The sequence below is a fragment of the Episyrphus balteatus genome, chromosome 2 (assembly GCF_945859705.1).
Source record: "Episyrphus balteatus chromosome 2, idEpiBalt1.1, whole genome shotgun sequence".
NCBI classification, from domain to species: domain Eukaryota; kingdom Metazoa; phylum Arthropoda; class Insecta; order Diptera; family Syrphidae; genus Episyrphus; species Episyrphus balteatus.
This window is the reverse complement of record NC_079135.1, coordinates 106,632,736-106,646,077: the sequence shown is the minus strand read 5'-3', so window position 1 is coordinate 106,646,077 and position 13,342 is coordinate 106,632,736. Positions and strand designations below refer to the sequence as shown.

The following is a 13,342-nucleotide window of genomic DNA, read 5'->3' as shown; positions in this document are numbered from 1 at the left end:
ATTAAGAACGTTACGGACTTGAACAAACGCAAAATGTAGTTAAATTAATGATTTATTTATGTTTATTCAGAATCAGAAAAATACTTACAAATCACTAAAAAATTAAAAAAAAAAAAAAAAAAAATACTGGAAAAGATCAAAATAAGCATTAATAACGTTACGGACTTGAACAAAATAAGACCATTCTAATGAACCACTTTTTCATACAAATAGTGCGCGATTCTTTGAATCAATATAACTTCGTTATCTTCCGTAAAACGAAAACAACTAAAACATTTCATTGGTTGGCGTTTATTTCCACTTTTTGCTGAATTTCACGACTAAACCCTTCCAAGTATGGAGTTCTTTTTCATAGGATGGTCCATTAAATTATTATTTTTTTTTTTTTTTCATAAGCAAAAGAACCGTTTAACAATGCGTGTTGTTGCTCGGGAATGGGAGATCTGAAAAGTATTTATTTACTGGTTTCCGAAAGCCCAAAAAAATATAGAAAGAGAAACGATCACATGCTTGTTGAAGCTATCAACTATTGAAAAGTATTGAAAGTATCTAAAGTATTGAAAATTACATCAAATTACCATCAAAAACGTTCATGGGATTTTGTTGTTAAGCAAATAGTTCAAGGAATTTCGATTTCTTACAGTGTTGATGAAAAATGTTGCTTTAATTAAAATTCAAAATTCAACATTTTCAGAATTTTATCAAAAACTAATGGTGTTTGTTAAAGATCTCAATATTTTTGACATGATGTAAAAAAAAAACTATGCAAATAAAAGTTGTAGGTCTTTTAACTATCTACATTTTTTTCGGTTGACTGATATGAGTATTTTTTAGCTACTTTTCAGAGATTTTTTTTTAACGAATATTAGATATGTACCCAATTGTTTGTAATTTAATTTAAAATTTTAATTAAATCCCAAACGACTATTCCGATTCCAACGCAATTTTGTAAAAAAAAAAAGTTACACATACGTCACAGTGACCATTTAAAATAAACCGCAAACAAATTTAAAAAAATACCATTGACAATAAAGTAAGTTCAAATAAGCTTTGTTGTTTGTACTAAAAGAAGTTTTTGTTATTAACTCTTAACCTTTCAAACACTAAAATTGATTACTTTAAGTTTTTCTGACGTTTTATGTGTTTCCTACATTTTTTAGTCTCCATAAAAATGTTTGTTCCTGGTAAAACACTTTTCCATTTCTTCGACCTTATGCTTCACTAACAAAAAAACTTATACCCCCTACCTAGATGTCACAGATCTTGAAAGAATAGTCAATCTGTATAAAGAAGTATTATTAATGTTCTACAACAGTTTTCAACCTAACACAATAGTTGTTATTTTAATTTTATGCATGAAAACTTAAATGATTAATAAATTTTCAACAAAAAAATGTTCTACTAATTAAATTGTATTCATTTAAAAAATATTCCTACCTTTTTTTTTTCTTTGAACAATACTTCGATTGTTAAAACTTCGAAAAAAAACAAAAAAATGTTCTAATAATTAAATTGTATTCATTTAAAAAATATTCCTACCTTTTTTTTTTCTTTGAACAATACTTCGATTGTTAAAACTTCGATTTCTATGGGAATAGTTTTAAAATCCGCGTTTGTCTCATTACCATTTTACTCATTAAATATATAATATGTTCACTTAATCATTTAAAAAAAAAACCTCATTTTTTTCACATAGTCTTCCAGTATTTGATGAAAAGAATAGAATCAAATATCTATTACCTACTATTATATCGTTTGGTATTCTTGTTATTTTTACGTCAGTTTTATATTGTATCATTATTATGTCTAATGACCAATATTTGAATTTAGTTTCTGGTGAGAAATAACTAATTGCTGTGTATAAATTTTTTGGTATAAGATAATTATAGATTAGCCTTAAGCCAGTAGGAATAATAAGTTGTTATTTTTGTTTGTTAAGAAAAAAAAAATCGTCTTATGTTCTCCAACAAGTTTGTACAAAATTCATAAAGGCAATAATTGTAAGACAGTACAAAATCTTCAAATAAGACTTTCTTATCTCAATCAGGAAACAATGTATCTTCGAAACGAAGCTTAGGCTGATTATTAAACATTATAAACAAAAAAATTGAAGATTATCTAAAGGTAGGTGTAATTTTGGCAATTAGTTATTGTTATGTTATACCCGCATCGTGGAAGAATTTATGGTTTAAGGAAGTGAATGAATTTTTTTTATAAATTGTTTGTTTTGCGGCAAGAGGAGTATGTAATCACTTAAAAACAAATTTTCAAAAATCAAATCCAAAAAACACAGAGTAAGCAATAATAAATGTTATTAAATGATACTTTGCAGATACAGTACGGTTGGTGCGATTTGGTTCATTTTAAAAATTTAAAAATTTTACATTAAATATTACCTAAAACAAAATGTTTAATAGTCAGTTTTATAGAAAAAACCGTTTGCTAAAATATGTTCAAATTTTCCCTGCTACAATCATGGGTCACCGCAGAGAATAACTGAGTTCCCGTAAAAAATCATCTATATCTCCGTTAAAAAGTCATGTTTTCCCAGTAAGACTTTTTTGGGTAAGATTCTGGGTCTTCTGGTAAAAATAACTGGTTTCCCCTTTAAAATCACTGAGTTCGCGAGAAAAATCACAGATCTATCCAGCTAAACCAAAAAAAAAATTACTTTTTTCCCGCTAAAATTAAGAGTTGCCTCGGATAAATTAGAGGTTTCCCCGATTTCTCCTATAAAATCAGTTTTTTTTTCTGTAAAATCACTTATAACGCCAGTAAAATCGTGGGTCACTCTTGTAAAATCACTGGTTGTACGGATAAAATCAGGAGTTGCCAGTTAAAACCATGGGTTGCCTCGAAGAATCACTGAGTTCCCCCAAAAAATTAGGGTCTAGATAAAATTACTGGTTTCTTCGTTAATATTACGAGTTGCCTCGGTTGAATTTCGGGTTTCTCCGATAAAATCTAAGGTAATTCACGGGTTTACCCAATAAAATCAGAATTTTTTTTTCATAAAATCATGTTTTTCATCCGTTAAATAACGGGTTTGCCCGTTAAAATATTGGATGTACTCGGAGAATCATTGAGTTCCCCCAAAAAATCAGGGTCTGGATAAAATTACAGGTTTCCCCGTTAAAATCACGATTTGCCTCGGTTAAATAACGGGTTTTCCCGTAAAATCTCGCATTTTACCGCTAAAATCAAGGGTTTTCTCGGTTAATTTCCAGGTCATCCGGGTCAAAATACCGGCATCCGCAATGGTTACAAAATAAGATAAAAGCGAAATAAAATTGTAATCATTTAGCATCGCTTAAGGTAGCTGCGCAAAGAAATTTTGAAAAATCGTTTAAGAAAACTTTATTAGGTCTAATCAAAGTCACTACACTGTATTTGAATAAAGTGTTGATATGAACTTCTCTAGGCAATGTTCAATTTATATACAAACATCCGCATTAATATTGATTGGAATTATTAATCTGTAGACAGATTTTGCAAGACCAGTAATTGAAAAAAAATTATATTTTATTTTGATTAGTTTGATTATTATTTTTGTTATTAGATTACCCAGCCAATAATAAAATTAAAAACTTATTATTTTTTTAAGACTCAACCTCAAGGCTTAAAAATCTATTTGTTACTTAAAAATTAGTGAATCTTCTTCATGTTCTATTTTTTGCTTGTTTACACAAATATTTTAAATAAATGAGAGAATAACAAATTCATTTAAAAAAAAAAAATATACAAAAAAAAAATGTTAGCTCTCATTCATACATAAGCTATGTTAACAACTGAGAAAAAAAAACAACAACAAACTAAAGATAAATAAACAACTGGAAGACGAAAAAACAAATGTTAATTTGGTCATAAAAAGAAAGTTTCTTCCTCGAAGAAGCACTTTTTTAACGACTTATAATAAAAGAACGGAAAAGGAAATATGAAGTTGTGAGTTTAAAGTGTATCTTTTATAGCCACCAACATACTGGCATTGACATTAGATTTCTGAGAAAGAAGAATGAAAGGTGAAGCAATAAAGTAGAAAAAAAATGATATTATGAGTTGATATGAGCATTTTTCAGAATTTTGGACTTCTTCTGCGTGATTATAGCGAAAATAATTTTGAAAAAAATATGAGTTTTGTTGGTTGACAGTGGCGTTGAATGCTAATTATGAGGAAAATTGGTACATTGTGACATCTTTTAATTTAATTTTTAAATGAACATTAGAAGAAGCTTCAGGAAAATGGTTTATTGTCGTTTCACCATTTTATAGCTTTTGGTTTTTTCATAATTCAATTACCTCAACTACACTAGTGGACAAAAATTGAAGGATAGATAAAATTTAATTTTTTTTTTATTTTAATAATTATTATTTTTAGAAAGGCTTTTTTTAATAAGCTTCAAGTTTCTTTTTGTTTCAAACTTCTACGATTTTTTTAAAGCTGCAATATCAGTCATAAAACCAAAAACCGCATACTCTTGACTTTGTTTATCAATATGTACCTCAGCAACGGATCATTTTACAAAAAATTCAAGGATACACTTAAAAACTTCATTTAATTTTCCACAAAGGAATCAAGTTTACTTTGGTAAAAAAATGTTTTCTTACATTTGAAATCAATTTAGAAAAACTATCAAAATAGGTCTTTTTAAGGTTTTTTTTTAGAAAATTCACTGCTAATTTATAACTATGAGTAATAAGATTAAAATGAGGCTTAATAATTGAATCTTAAAATACCTGAAATTAATCTGCAAAGTTACAGAAGTATTCATAAACAGCATTTCTGTTCTAAGGAATCAAACTTTTGAGATGAAATATAACACTTTTGCAGTTTTAAATGACTTACATTAGTTCTAATCACTATTACATGAGTAAAATCAAATTTTGCTTAGTTTATTTCAGCGTTTTAATATTAAATATTTTAAATTTTAAGTAAAGCTAAGAAAAAATAAAAGTTTTCAGAAAAAGTTAAGTTTTGGAAAAAAAAAGAATTGGTGATTTTTCCATATTTTGAAAATTTTTAATTTTTTTTTTCCATTAATCCCAATTTTGTGAATTTTCAAAGATTTTAAAATAATTTTTTTTTTAGGGAGAAAAGGTTGAGAAAAAACGCAAAGCCCTCGTCTCGTCGTGTCGCATTATTGTGAATCAGGCATGAACTTCGTACGATTGTATGATTATTTTAGTAGCAATTTATCGATTTTTGAAAAATTAAAATAAAATTAAGTTTTATGATACAAAAGAGTTAAGTCAAGAAAAATCTTTGTTTACATTGATAATAAAGTTTAATTAATGAAAGAGAGTTGGAAATATCATTGATGATTCATAACCAAGTGTGAGAATCCTTTTTGAGCTAATATAATACTGTAGAAAAATGGCTTTTCGTTTTCCGTCTTCCTCTTGACTTAACGCCTTAGGATCAAAGGAGTTAAGTCAACTTACGCCCTAAGTACCATACAATTTTAAATTTTTTTTACTTAAACCCATTGTACCGAATCATTTCTAACGGAAGGAGATACGCTAGAGATATGACGATAGGACCAAACGAAAGAGAAAAAAAAACTGACTCAAGTCCAATATAAATCCGAAAATCGATTTTTTTTACTTAACCCCTTTGTACCTACCCGGCAGCAAAGATATGTGTTCAGTTGTAGCATCCGAAACGATAGAATGTTTTAAATAGAGATAAACTAAGTTAAGTAAGGTTTATGCTTCCACCATTAACTGCTTGCTTAGGTGCCATTACCAAATTTGAAAACCAGATTTGCTGGTAAAGTTCAATGAGATGACACGACCCCACTGTTCTTTAACAAGAACTAAGAAAAGAGGAGAAAAGTTATTATGTATTTTTTTTTTTTTATGTTCGTACACTAAAGTGTTCACACACAATACTTTTACTTCTTTCATCTGAACTTGTTTTTCCATGCTCTCTTGGTCTTATCTCAGTTCGTTGTCTCTGCCAGACAGCACGAACAAGCAGAAAAGACAAGAAACTATGCACAAAGACATGAAATCACTTCAAACTTCACTTCAAATGACATCGGTTTGTGTTGCTTTGCTGTGTAGTGCTTGCTGCTGTGCTGTGTGACTGCCTCTAAACAATCGATACAAAACCAACGATTGGCGCTCTTGTAAATCAAAAAGAAGCTTCTAACAAGCATTTTGGCTGCAATGGTTCCGTAAAATCACAAACCACCTCAATCCACCCCTTCACATTGCCTTAAAGTCTCTCGGTTGACGCACAGAAAAGCAAAAAAAAAAAAAGTTTTATTGATGTTCATCATCACGGACAAACGGACGGACGGATGCGACGACTATTGCCTGTATTTTCCTCTCAGTTTATCGAACTTTGGCAAGAAGTCGCGAGAGGTTGAGGTCTTCGGCTGATGGTCTTATGGTGTTGGGATTGGGACTGAAAAGTGTGTGAGGAGCGCGCGCGCATCACAGTTGCTCATACGGTTTCCGTGACTCTCAATCGTTTGCATTGCGTTAAACTTGTTACACGCTCTCTGAGTTGCAGTGGCGGCGCGCGGATTAAGTTTTTGTTTTGGAGTGTTTTTTTTTTTTTGCAATAGAACTGCACTTTATTTTTGTTGTTGTTGTTCCTGAATTGCAACTGCTCTCTCAAAGGAGAAATAGAAATTTTGTTAGAACGGAAATCATTGCTGTCTATTTGATACGACTACTTCCCCTCTCTTCCCCTTCCCATACAAAATCTCTGAGTTTTTATTTTTGATTTAGTATCGTGTAGTGTTGTAGTGTGTACTTGTAAATTTTGCAAATAGTAGCGAAAACTTAGGTGCGGTCACGTTACGGAAGTGTTCTCGCTAAATTGTGTGTGCCTCTGCTCTGCCTGGGTTGATTAAAGTTTAATGATTCTTTAAGCGATCATTAATGATATAGTTGAGTTGAGAGAGCGAGGGTTTCTATGTGCTCTTTTTTTGTGCGTTTATTTCTCAATTTAGTGATAAAAATGGTGCTCTGAATATTAAGTCCAAAGATTGTAATAATGTGATTTTTAAAATTAATTTTGTAAATAAAAGAAAGAAAGCAAAAATTAAGAAAAATCTTCATAATTTTATTGGAAAATTCATCTAAAAAATCAACAAAATCATTTTTAAAAATGATTGAAGAAGGAGAAGAGGATAATTATTGTCATAAAAGAATATTTCATTATGTTCTAAAGGTACCTACCTAAAATTGTAATCACATTTTGATTGTATGCTTTAATTTATGTCTGTTTAACAACAATTAAAATAAAATAAAAATTGCTTCTCAATTTCTCTATAGAACTGTTAAAGGAGATTGAATTCTTCTAAACAAAAAAGGGGACAATCGAAGAAATATTGTGCGAGGCATTAATGTTGGGAATTTCTTTTTTTCTTGTTTTTTTTTTTCATTTTGTCTTTTAGAAGTGAATGTGTTCTTAATTTAGATTTCTTTTCACATAGTAGTTCGAACTTTTATTTATTTTTATTTTACCGGTAAAGTTATTTATAAAATGGAATTTTTTTGTTTAAAATTCCAATTGAAAAGAAAGTGTTATTTGGTGGCGATGGTGATTTGGTTTTACTGTGCGCATGTTTAAGTGAGTCAGTTTGGTTTTGGGAAGAAGTTATTGACCGATTGAAGAATGATGGCTCGAGTTAAATTTCTAATGCCATGCATCAACTAAAAGTTTTTAATAATTTAATAAAGCAATTGTTATTTATTTAAAATATTTTATGTGGATTTTGTTATTGTTTATTTGTTTGGTCAAAATAAGCTTACGGTGTGGCTTATTAAAAAAACAAATAATAAAGGCTTAAATTAATAAACCTCGAAAAATTCACGTCTTTCTCTGTGCAAAGTAAGAAACTTATAGATGAACGATGGAGAACGACGAGGTCATTCTTTAAATTGCATTCTACGGAGGTTTTATAAAAGATAGTGTGAACATTTTCGGCTATTTATTTCTTGGTTAAATATGCCCGACTGTACTTTACGTCTCATTGTTTTTGTTGGTGTCGTTTGTCGGAAGAAAAACATTTGCATATGAATAACTTTAAATAAAAGAGTCTGAAAACTATGTCCATACACGAAGAAAACAATACGATTTCCGCTTAAAATAAGTGGAATCGGCTTAAATTCTTTTAATTTTAAGGTAAACTTCATTTCATTTTAATGTGAATTTTCATCTTTAACCCTCTGTCGGCACACCACGGGTGCGAATTTGGCAGGGCAAAAATAAAAAAATTACGATTTTTTCAAAAAAGTGGTCACAAAAAAGTACAAGGGTGAAAATATATTTTTTTCGAATGAATACGATATTCGAATTCCTCGATTAATTCTACACCAATTTCACTCATGATTCTCTATAAAATATCGAGAGCGAAAAAAGTTCTAGTGACATGAAAAAGTATAAACCAAATTCGCACCCGTGGTGTGCCTATCACGTCACAAAATAGATGTGTGCCTACAGAGGGTTAAAAACCGACAAATTATAGTCAGACTTCAGCTTTAGTTGCAGTTTATCATACTTATTTCCAAAAGTAGTTGAAAGTTGGTTCCCCAGTGGCTGCCAGTTTTTTTTTAATCAGAATGTTATCTTGGCAAAAAATCATGCAGAAATCCGCTTAATTTAATGTGGAATCCGCTTGTTTTTAGGTGGTCTTTTTTTCTGCGTTTAACAAAAGAAACATTTGAGTAGGATTTGTCTGTACGTGACAGTAGAATGCATCTTAATGGAAATTAATAGCATATTACTTAGCACACATGAGAAACACATACATTTGGGATATAAAAATAGGTCGTAGGTATCTATTCCATTACAAAAAAGTTATTCCAAAGGAAAAAAATTTGAATTGAAAATAAAATTTTTATTGCAACTAAAAATATTTTGCATAAAAAAAAATTTTTTGCAATTATAAAATTTTCTACATTGAGAAAAAAAAATCAATGCAAAAAGTGTGCATTAAATATTATTTTTTTACTTGCTATATAGGTACTATAGGGCAAGTTTAGGATTCGTAAAAAAAATCGAACTCGAGATAACAATTTTACGTGACATTACAATGATGGAGAATGCCAAAAAAGTGGGTCCGGCAATTCTGTGTGTCTGTCTGTGTGTCTGTCTCTATCTGGAGCTGCAGCCTAAACGAGTGAAGTGATTTTCTTCAAACTTGGTATTTAGCAGTTTTGGGTGATTCAATAGAGGGGAAATTGGAATTTTATTTTTATGACCAAAACTAACGGTACCTGCCATATAACGGAAATAGAAAAGTTAATGTTTTTCAAAAACGGCTCTAACGATATTAATTAAAATTTTTGTGTGAAGTATTACACATAAGAGCCAACTTTTGAAAAAAAAAAAAAATATTTTGTGTACCGTTATTAACGGTACCTGTCATAGAACGGTTTTTTTGATTTATGAATAACTTGTACAAGACTAATCCGCTTTCTACGAAAATTTTAATACAAGAGCGTTTAAGTAAAGGTAATATTAAAATTTAAGAAAATTTTCAAAAAACACACTTTTGGATTTTTAAAAAATATTTCAAACATTTTTTTCTAAAAATCAATTTTTTGAAAACGGTTTGACGAAAAATCTTTAAATTTCGTTTTTATGTGTAAGTTAATTACTTCTTCAAAATGGCATACAAACTTTTTTTTTTGAAAAATGTTAGAAATTTTTTACGATTTTCGAAATTTTTTTTCTAAAAATATCTTTTTATACAAGAAATAAAATGGCATAATTTGTTTTTTTTTTTTTTTTTAAAGATCATTTAAAACGGTGTTTAATTAATTATAAAAACAGATTTAATTTTTTTATACTACTTTTTAAATTTCTTCAAAATATCAAATTTTAAATTTCTTGAATAAAAACAAAAAGCTTTAACATTAGAGTTACTTTAAGCATAAGAGCAAGTACGTGCGACCCAAGTCGTGCAATTTATTTTATTTTGTATTCATCCAACTACCAAATTTATGGCCAAATTGTCAAAATTATAAAAATTGGTCGAATATTTTTTTCAATGCAGAAAATGTTTTTTGCAAGAATTTTTTTTTTTTTTGATTGCAAAATATTTTTATTTGTAATAAAAATTTTGTTTCCATGGCAATTTTTTTTATTTGCACTAACATTTATTTTTGATGCAAAATGTTTTTAGTTGCAATAAATACTTTTTTTTTTAATTTGTTTTCGAAACAAGTTTATGAAAGTCAACAGTTTTTCACTCCAAGACGACTTTTTATTTAATTTTTTTTCTTCACTTAGAATGACTTTATTTAGGAATAAAATGCATTTGTCACATTAAAAAAAATCAATATCGTGACAAATCCCACGCCTTGTGCAGTATTCTCAGGGTTGTGACAGAAAAAAACTTATAAATACTCTTATTAACATCGTTTATCGCTTTTGTTCATCCCACAATAAATTCACGATTAATTGCTACGTGATGTTATAAATGAATTTGTTGATGATGTGAAACGTAATTTCAAATCCGGACAAGAAAGACAGTTTTCAACATCACACCTTTATTGAAACGGAAAAAGACAACACAACAATGACATTTCATTTCCTCTGCGCGCATTAAATGTCTACTCTATGTTAATGGGAACTAACTGCAGGCAGAGTAGTGATTCATTAGTCACACATCTACAATAATTTAGGTCACTTCTTATCTCAGAGAGTAATTATACATATACCCGCACTATCGAGGAAATCTCATTAACATAAAACTCACCTAATTAAGTGTCTTCGATTAATCTAAGTCAATACTTAAAACGACGCACAAAGTATGTACTTTCTCATGGCATTTTCTTTGTTATTTTTGTTGGTTTGTTATAGTTTCTGTGTGACACCATAATTAACCTTTTCGACTTTCTTGACCTTCTTTAAAAGTTTTCTTCTTTATTTTTTTTTGTCTGATAACTACTCAGGTATTTATGAGTTTTTATAAGTTTTTTGTTATTCGGAGGAGATTATTATTATGATAAGTTTATTTATAAAGACTTTAAATGAAAGTGCCCCAAGCCTTCGAGCTCATAAATACATTTATTTATTAAGAAGTAGTGTAGGCATACTTAAATTTTGCAAAATAAAATTATATTAAATTGTCTACCTTGCGGAAGTTAATGGGACTGGTTATAATTCCCATGAGAAATTTAATGTGTCTTTAGCCAGATACTATTTTAATTTTCAATGAAAGTGTGTTCGAGCTTAATTTACATGCACATATGTATATTCAATTAAATGAATCTATTTCGAAGAATTTTGTATTGAAATATTTTCACTTAAGTTACCTTATCAAAGTGGTTAACAAAGTTTTAATGAAAAGAAACTCAATTTAATGACATTAAATTACCAACTATTTGCGTAGTTAACTTCATTCATCACTTTGCTAGTTCCAATACGACCATATTTCGCCTGTAAAGAAATAAACTAAATATTTCTATTTCTGTTTTTTTTTTTGGATTTTTGTAAAAATAAAATTTACAAAATTTAATTTTAAATTTTTAATTAAGAAGTTTATGCGAGTAGATGTACATTTAGAAATAGTTTTTGAGTGTTTCGCATTTATTGCACTGCACTTAAAGTTTTATGCTACGATTATTTCTTATGAAAGAACTTCATACAATCGAGTCTTAAGAACTTTGTCTCTCTTTTTTTTTCCAGAAAAAAATAATTTGTAGGTATCATTTATGGAGCCTTTTGATTTTTGATTATCTTGGAAAATGAAACCATGCCAAAATTTCATTTATAATTTGGAAATTTTTGAAAATTTTGTTTTACAAATGAAAATGCACACTTTTTTCATTATCGAAATAGTTTTTCTTTCAACATTTACATTATTTTGGAAAACAGAATTTTAAGCTGTGATATACTTAAATATTTTAAAAGATAGTTTAAATTAATAAAAAAAAAAACGTTCTTCTTTCATTCTTGTATTATTAAACACATTAAAGAAAGAAAGTTCAAACTTTTAAAGATAAAAACCTCATGACTTAAGTTATCAGCTTTCAAATAAACAAGTAAAAACTTTCTCCTTCTCCTTAAAAAAATAAATAAATATAACACAAAACATATTCAATAACTTGCAGATAAAAAAAAAAAAAAAAAACGATTTCAAATGAATTTATAATTTTTTCTTATCTTTTAGTCTATTTTTGACCTTTCTAAACGTGGGTGCGCTCTTTCATAGTATAATGAGTTAATATTTCAAAAAAAAAAAAAAAAAAATAAAGTCATTGATAAAATAGAATTAAAAATGACGTAGTCTATGTCACGAACATATGAATGAAGTAAACATTATATGGAATCCAAAGGTTGCGTATTTCAAACCAAATAGTATAGTGACTCTATTGAATGGAGTAGGTAGCTTAAGCTATAATGTCTTTACTACATCATCGCTCATTGCTTGCATGACTCAAAATTAGAAACATCTAGGGTTACCTTCGTAAGTAAATTTTTTATGGCAAATTAGTAAATGTACTAAATTTTGGTTAGGTACTAAAAATGTTATAAAATAAAAACTTTGGAAATGTGTACAAATGAACGCACAGACTCACAGAACGACAGAGGGAATTACCAAAATCACTTTTTGGGACTTCTCCAACATCGTTAACTTGGCTTTTATTTACACAAAACTTGCTATTGCAAGTTACAATGTCAGGGCCGTACGTTTAGATAAGTAATATAAATTTCCTCATATTATAGAAATTTTGTAGAAAAATACAAATTTTTAATTGAATCATCTTTCTTTAATGGGCGGTGCGGTGTCATAATCTCGATCGTATAGGGGACTCTCTCATGTATCTGCTTCACGGAACTGACTCGCTTGTGTTAAATTTAGTGTGAAGTGGTTTTTTATTAAATAAATACATATGTATATAGAAATATACATTTGTAGCGAATGTAAAGTATTTGTATATACAAAAATATACAGTCAACGGAAATGTAGTAAATCTCCTAGAGGATCTCCACAAAAAATTGTCTCGCGATGCGGAGATATCTCTGATCCAAATTCTTTTAAATAAAAACACCAAAAGATTAATTTTACGGATAGATGAATTCAGGTTATGATCGATGGAATCGTCAAAATTTTGATATGTGACAAAATGGTTGCTTCACGATCAAAAAAATCGTTTTTTCAAGAAAATTTACACTTTAAACTGAAATTACTTTCAGAAATTTTTTTCCTTTGAAAAAGTTATTTAGGAGATTGTCTGAAAATTTCAACCCAATCGGTCCAGTCGTTTCGGAGAAATATTCCTCACCGACTTTGAACAGCAGTGTTTCGAGAAAAATGTGTTTTGGGAAGGTGTGACTTTCTGAGGAGTGACTTCTCAATAAAGGCATTATATT

At 28.9% G+C, this 13,342-nt stretch overlaps 1 protein-coding gene across 3 annotated transcripts in view; it reads left to right on the top strand.

The window, feature by feature from the left end:
* The window catches only part of LOC129910201 (tyrosine-protein phosphatase non-receptor type 9), a 98,567-nt gene that overhangs the window by 18,410 nt on the left and 66,815 nt on the right, over positions 1-13,342 (top strand). The window contains exon 1 of one of the 3 annotated variants that reach the window (XM_055987475.1): positions 5,896-7,183. The exons of the other annotated variants lie outside the window; for them this stretch is intronic. Coding sequence (XP_055843450.1) covers positions 7,121-7,183 — 63 coding nt within the window. The 5' untranslated portion in view covers positions 5,896-7,120. Of the gene's footprint in view, positions 1-5,895; positions 7,184-13,342 lie in introns of those variants that run through there. 3 annotated transcript variants of the gene reach the window in all.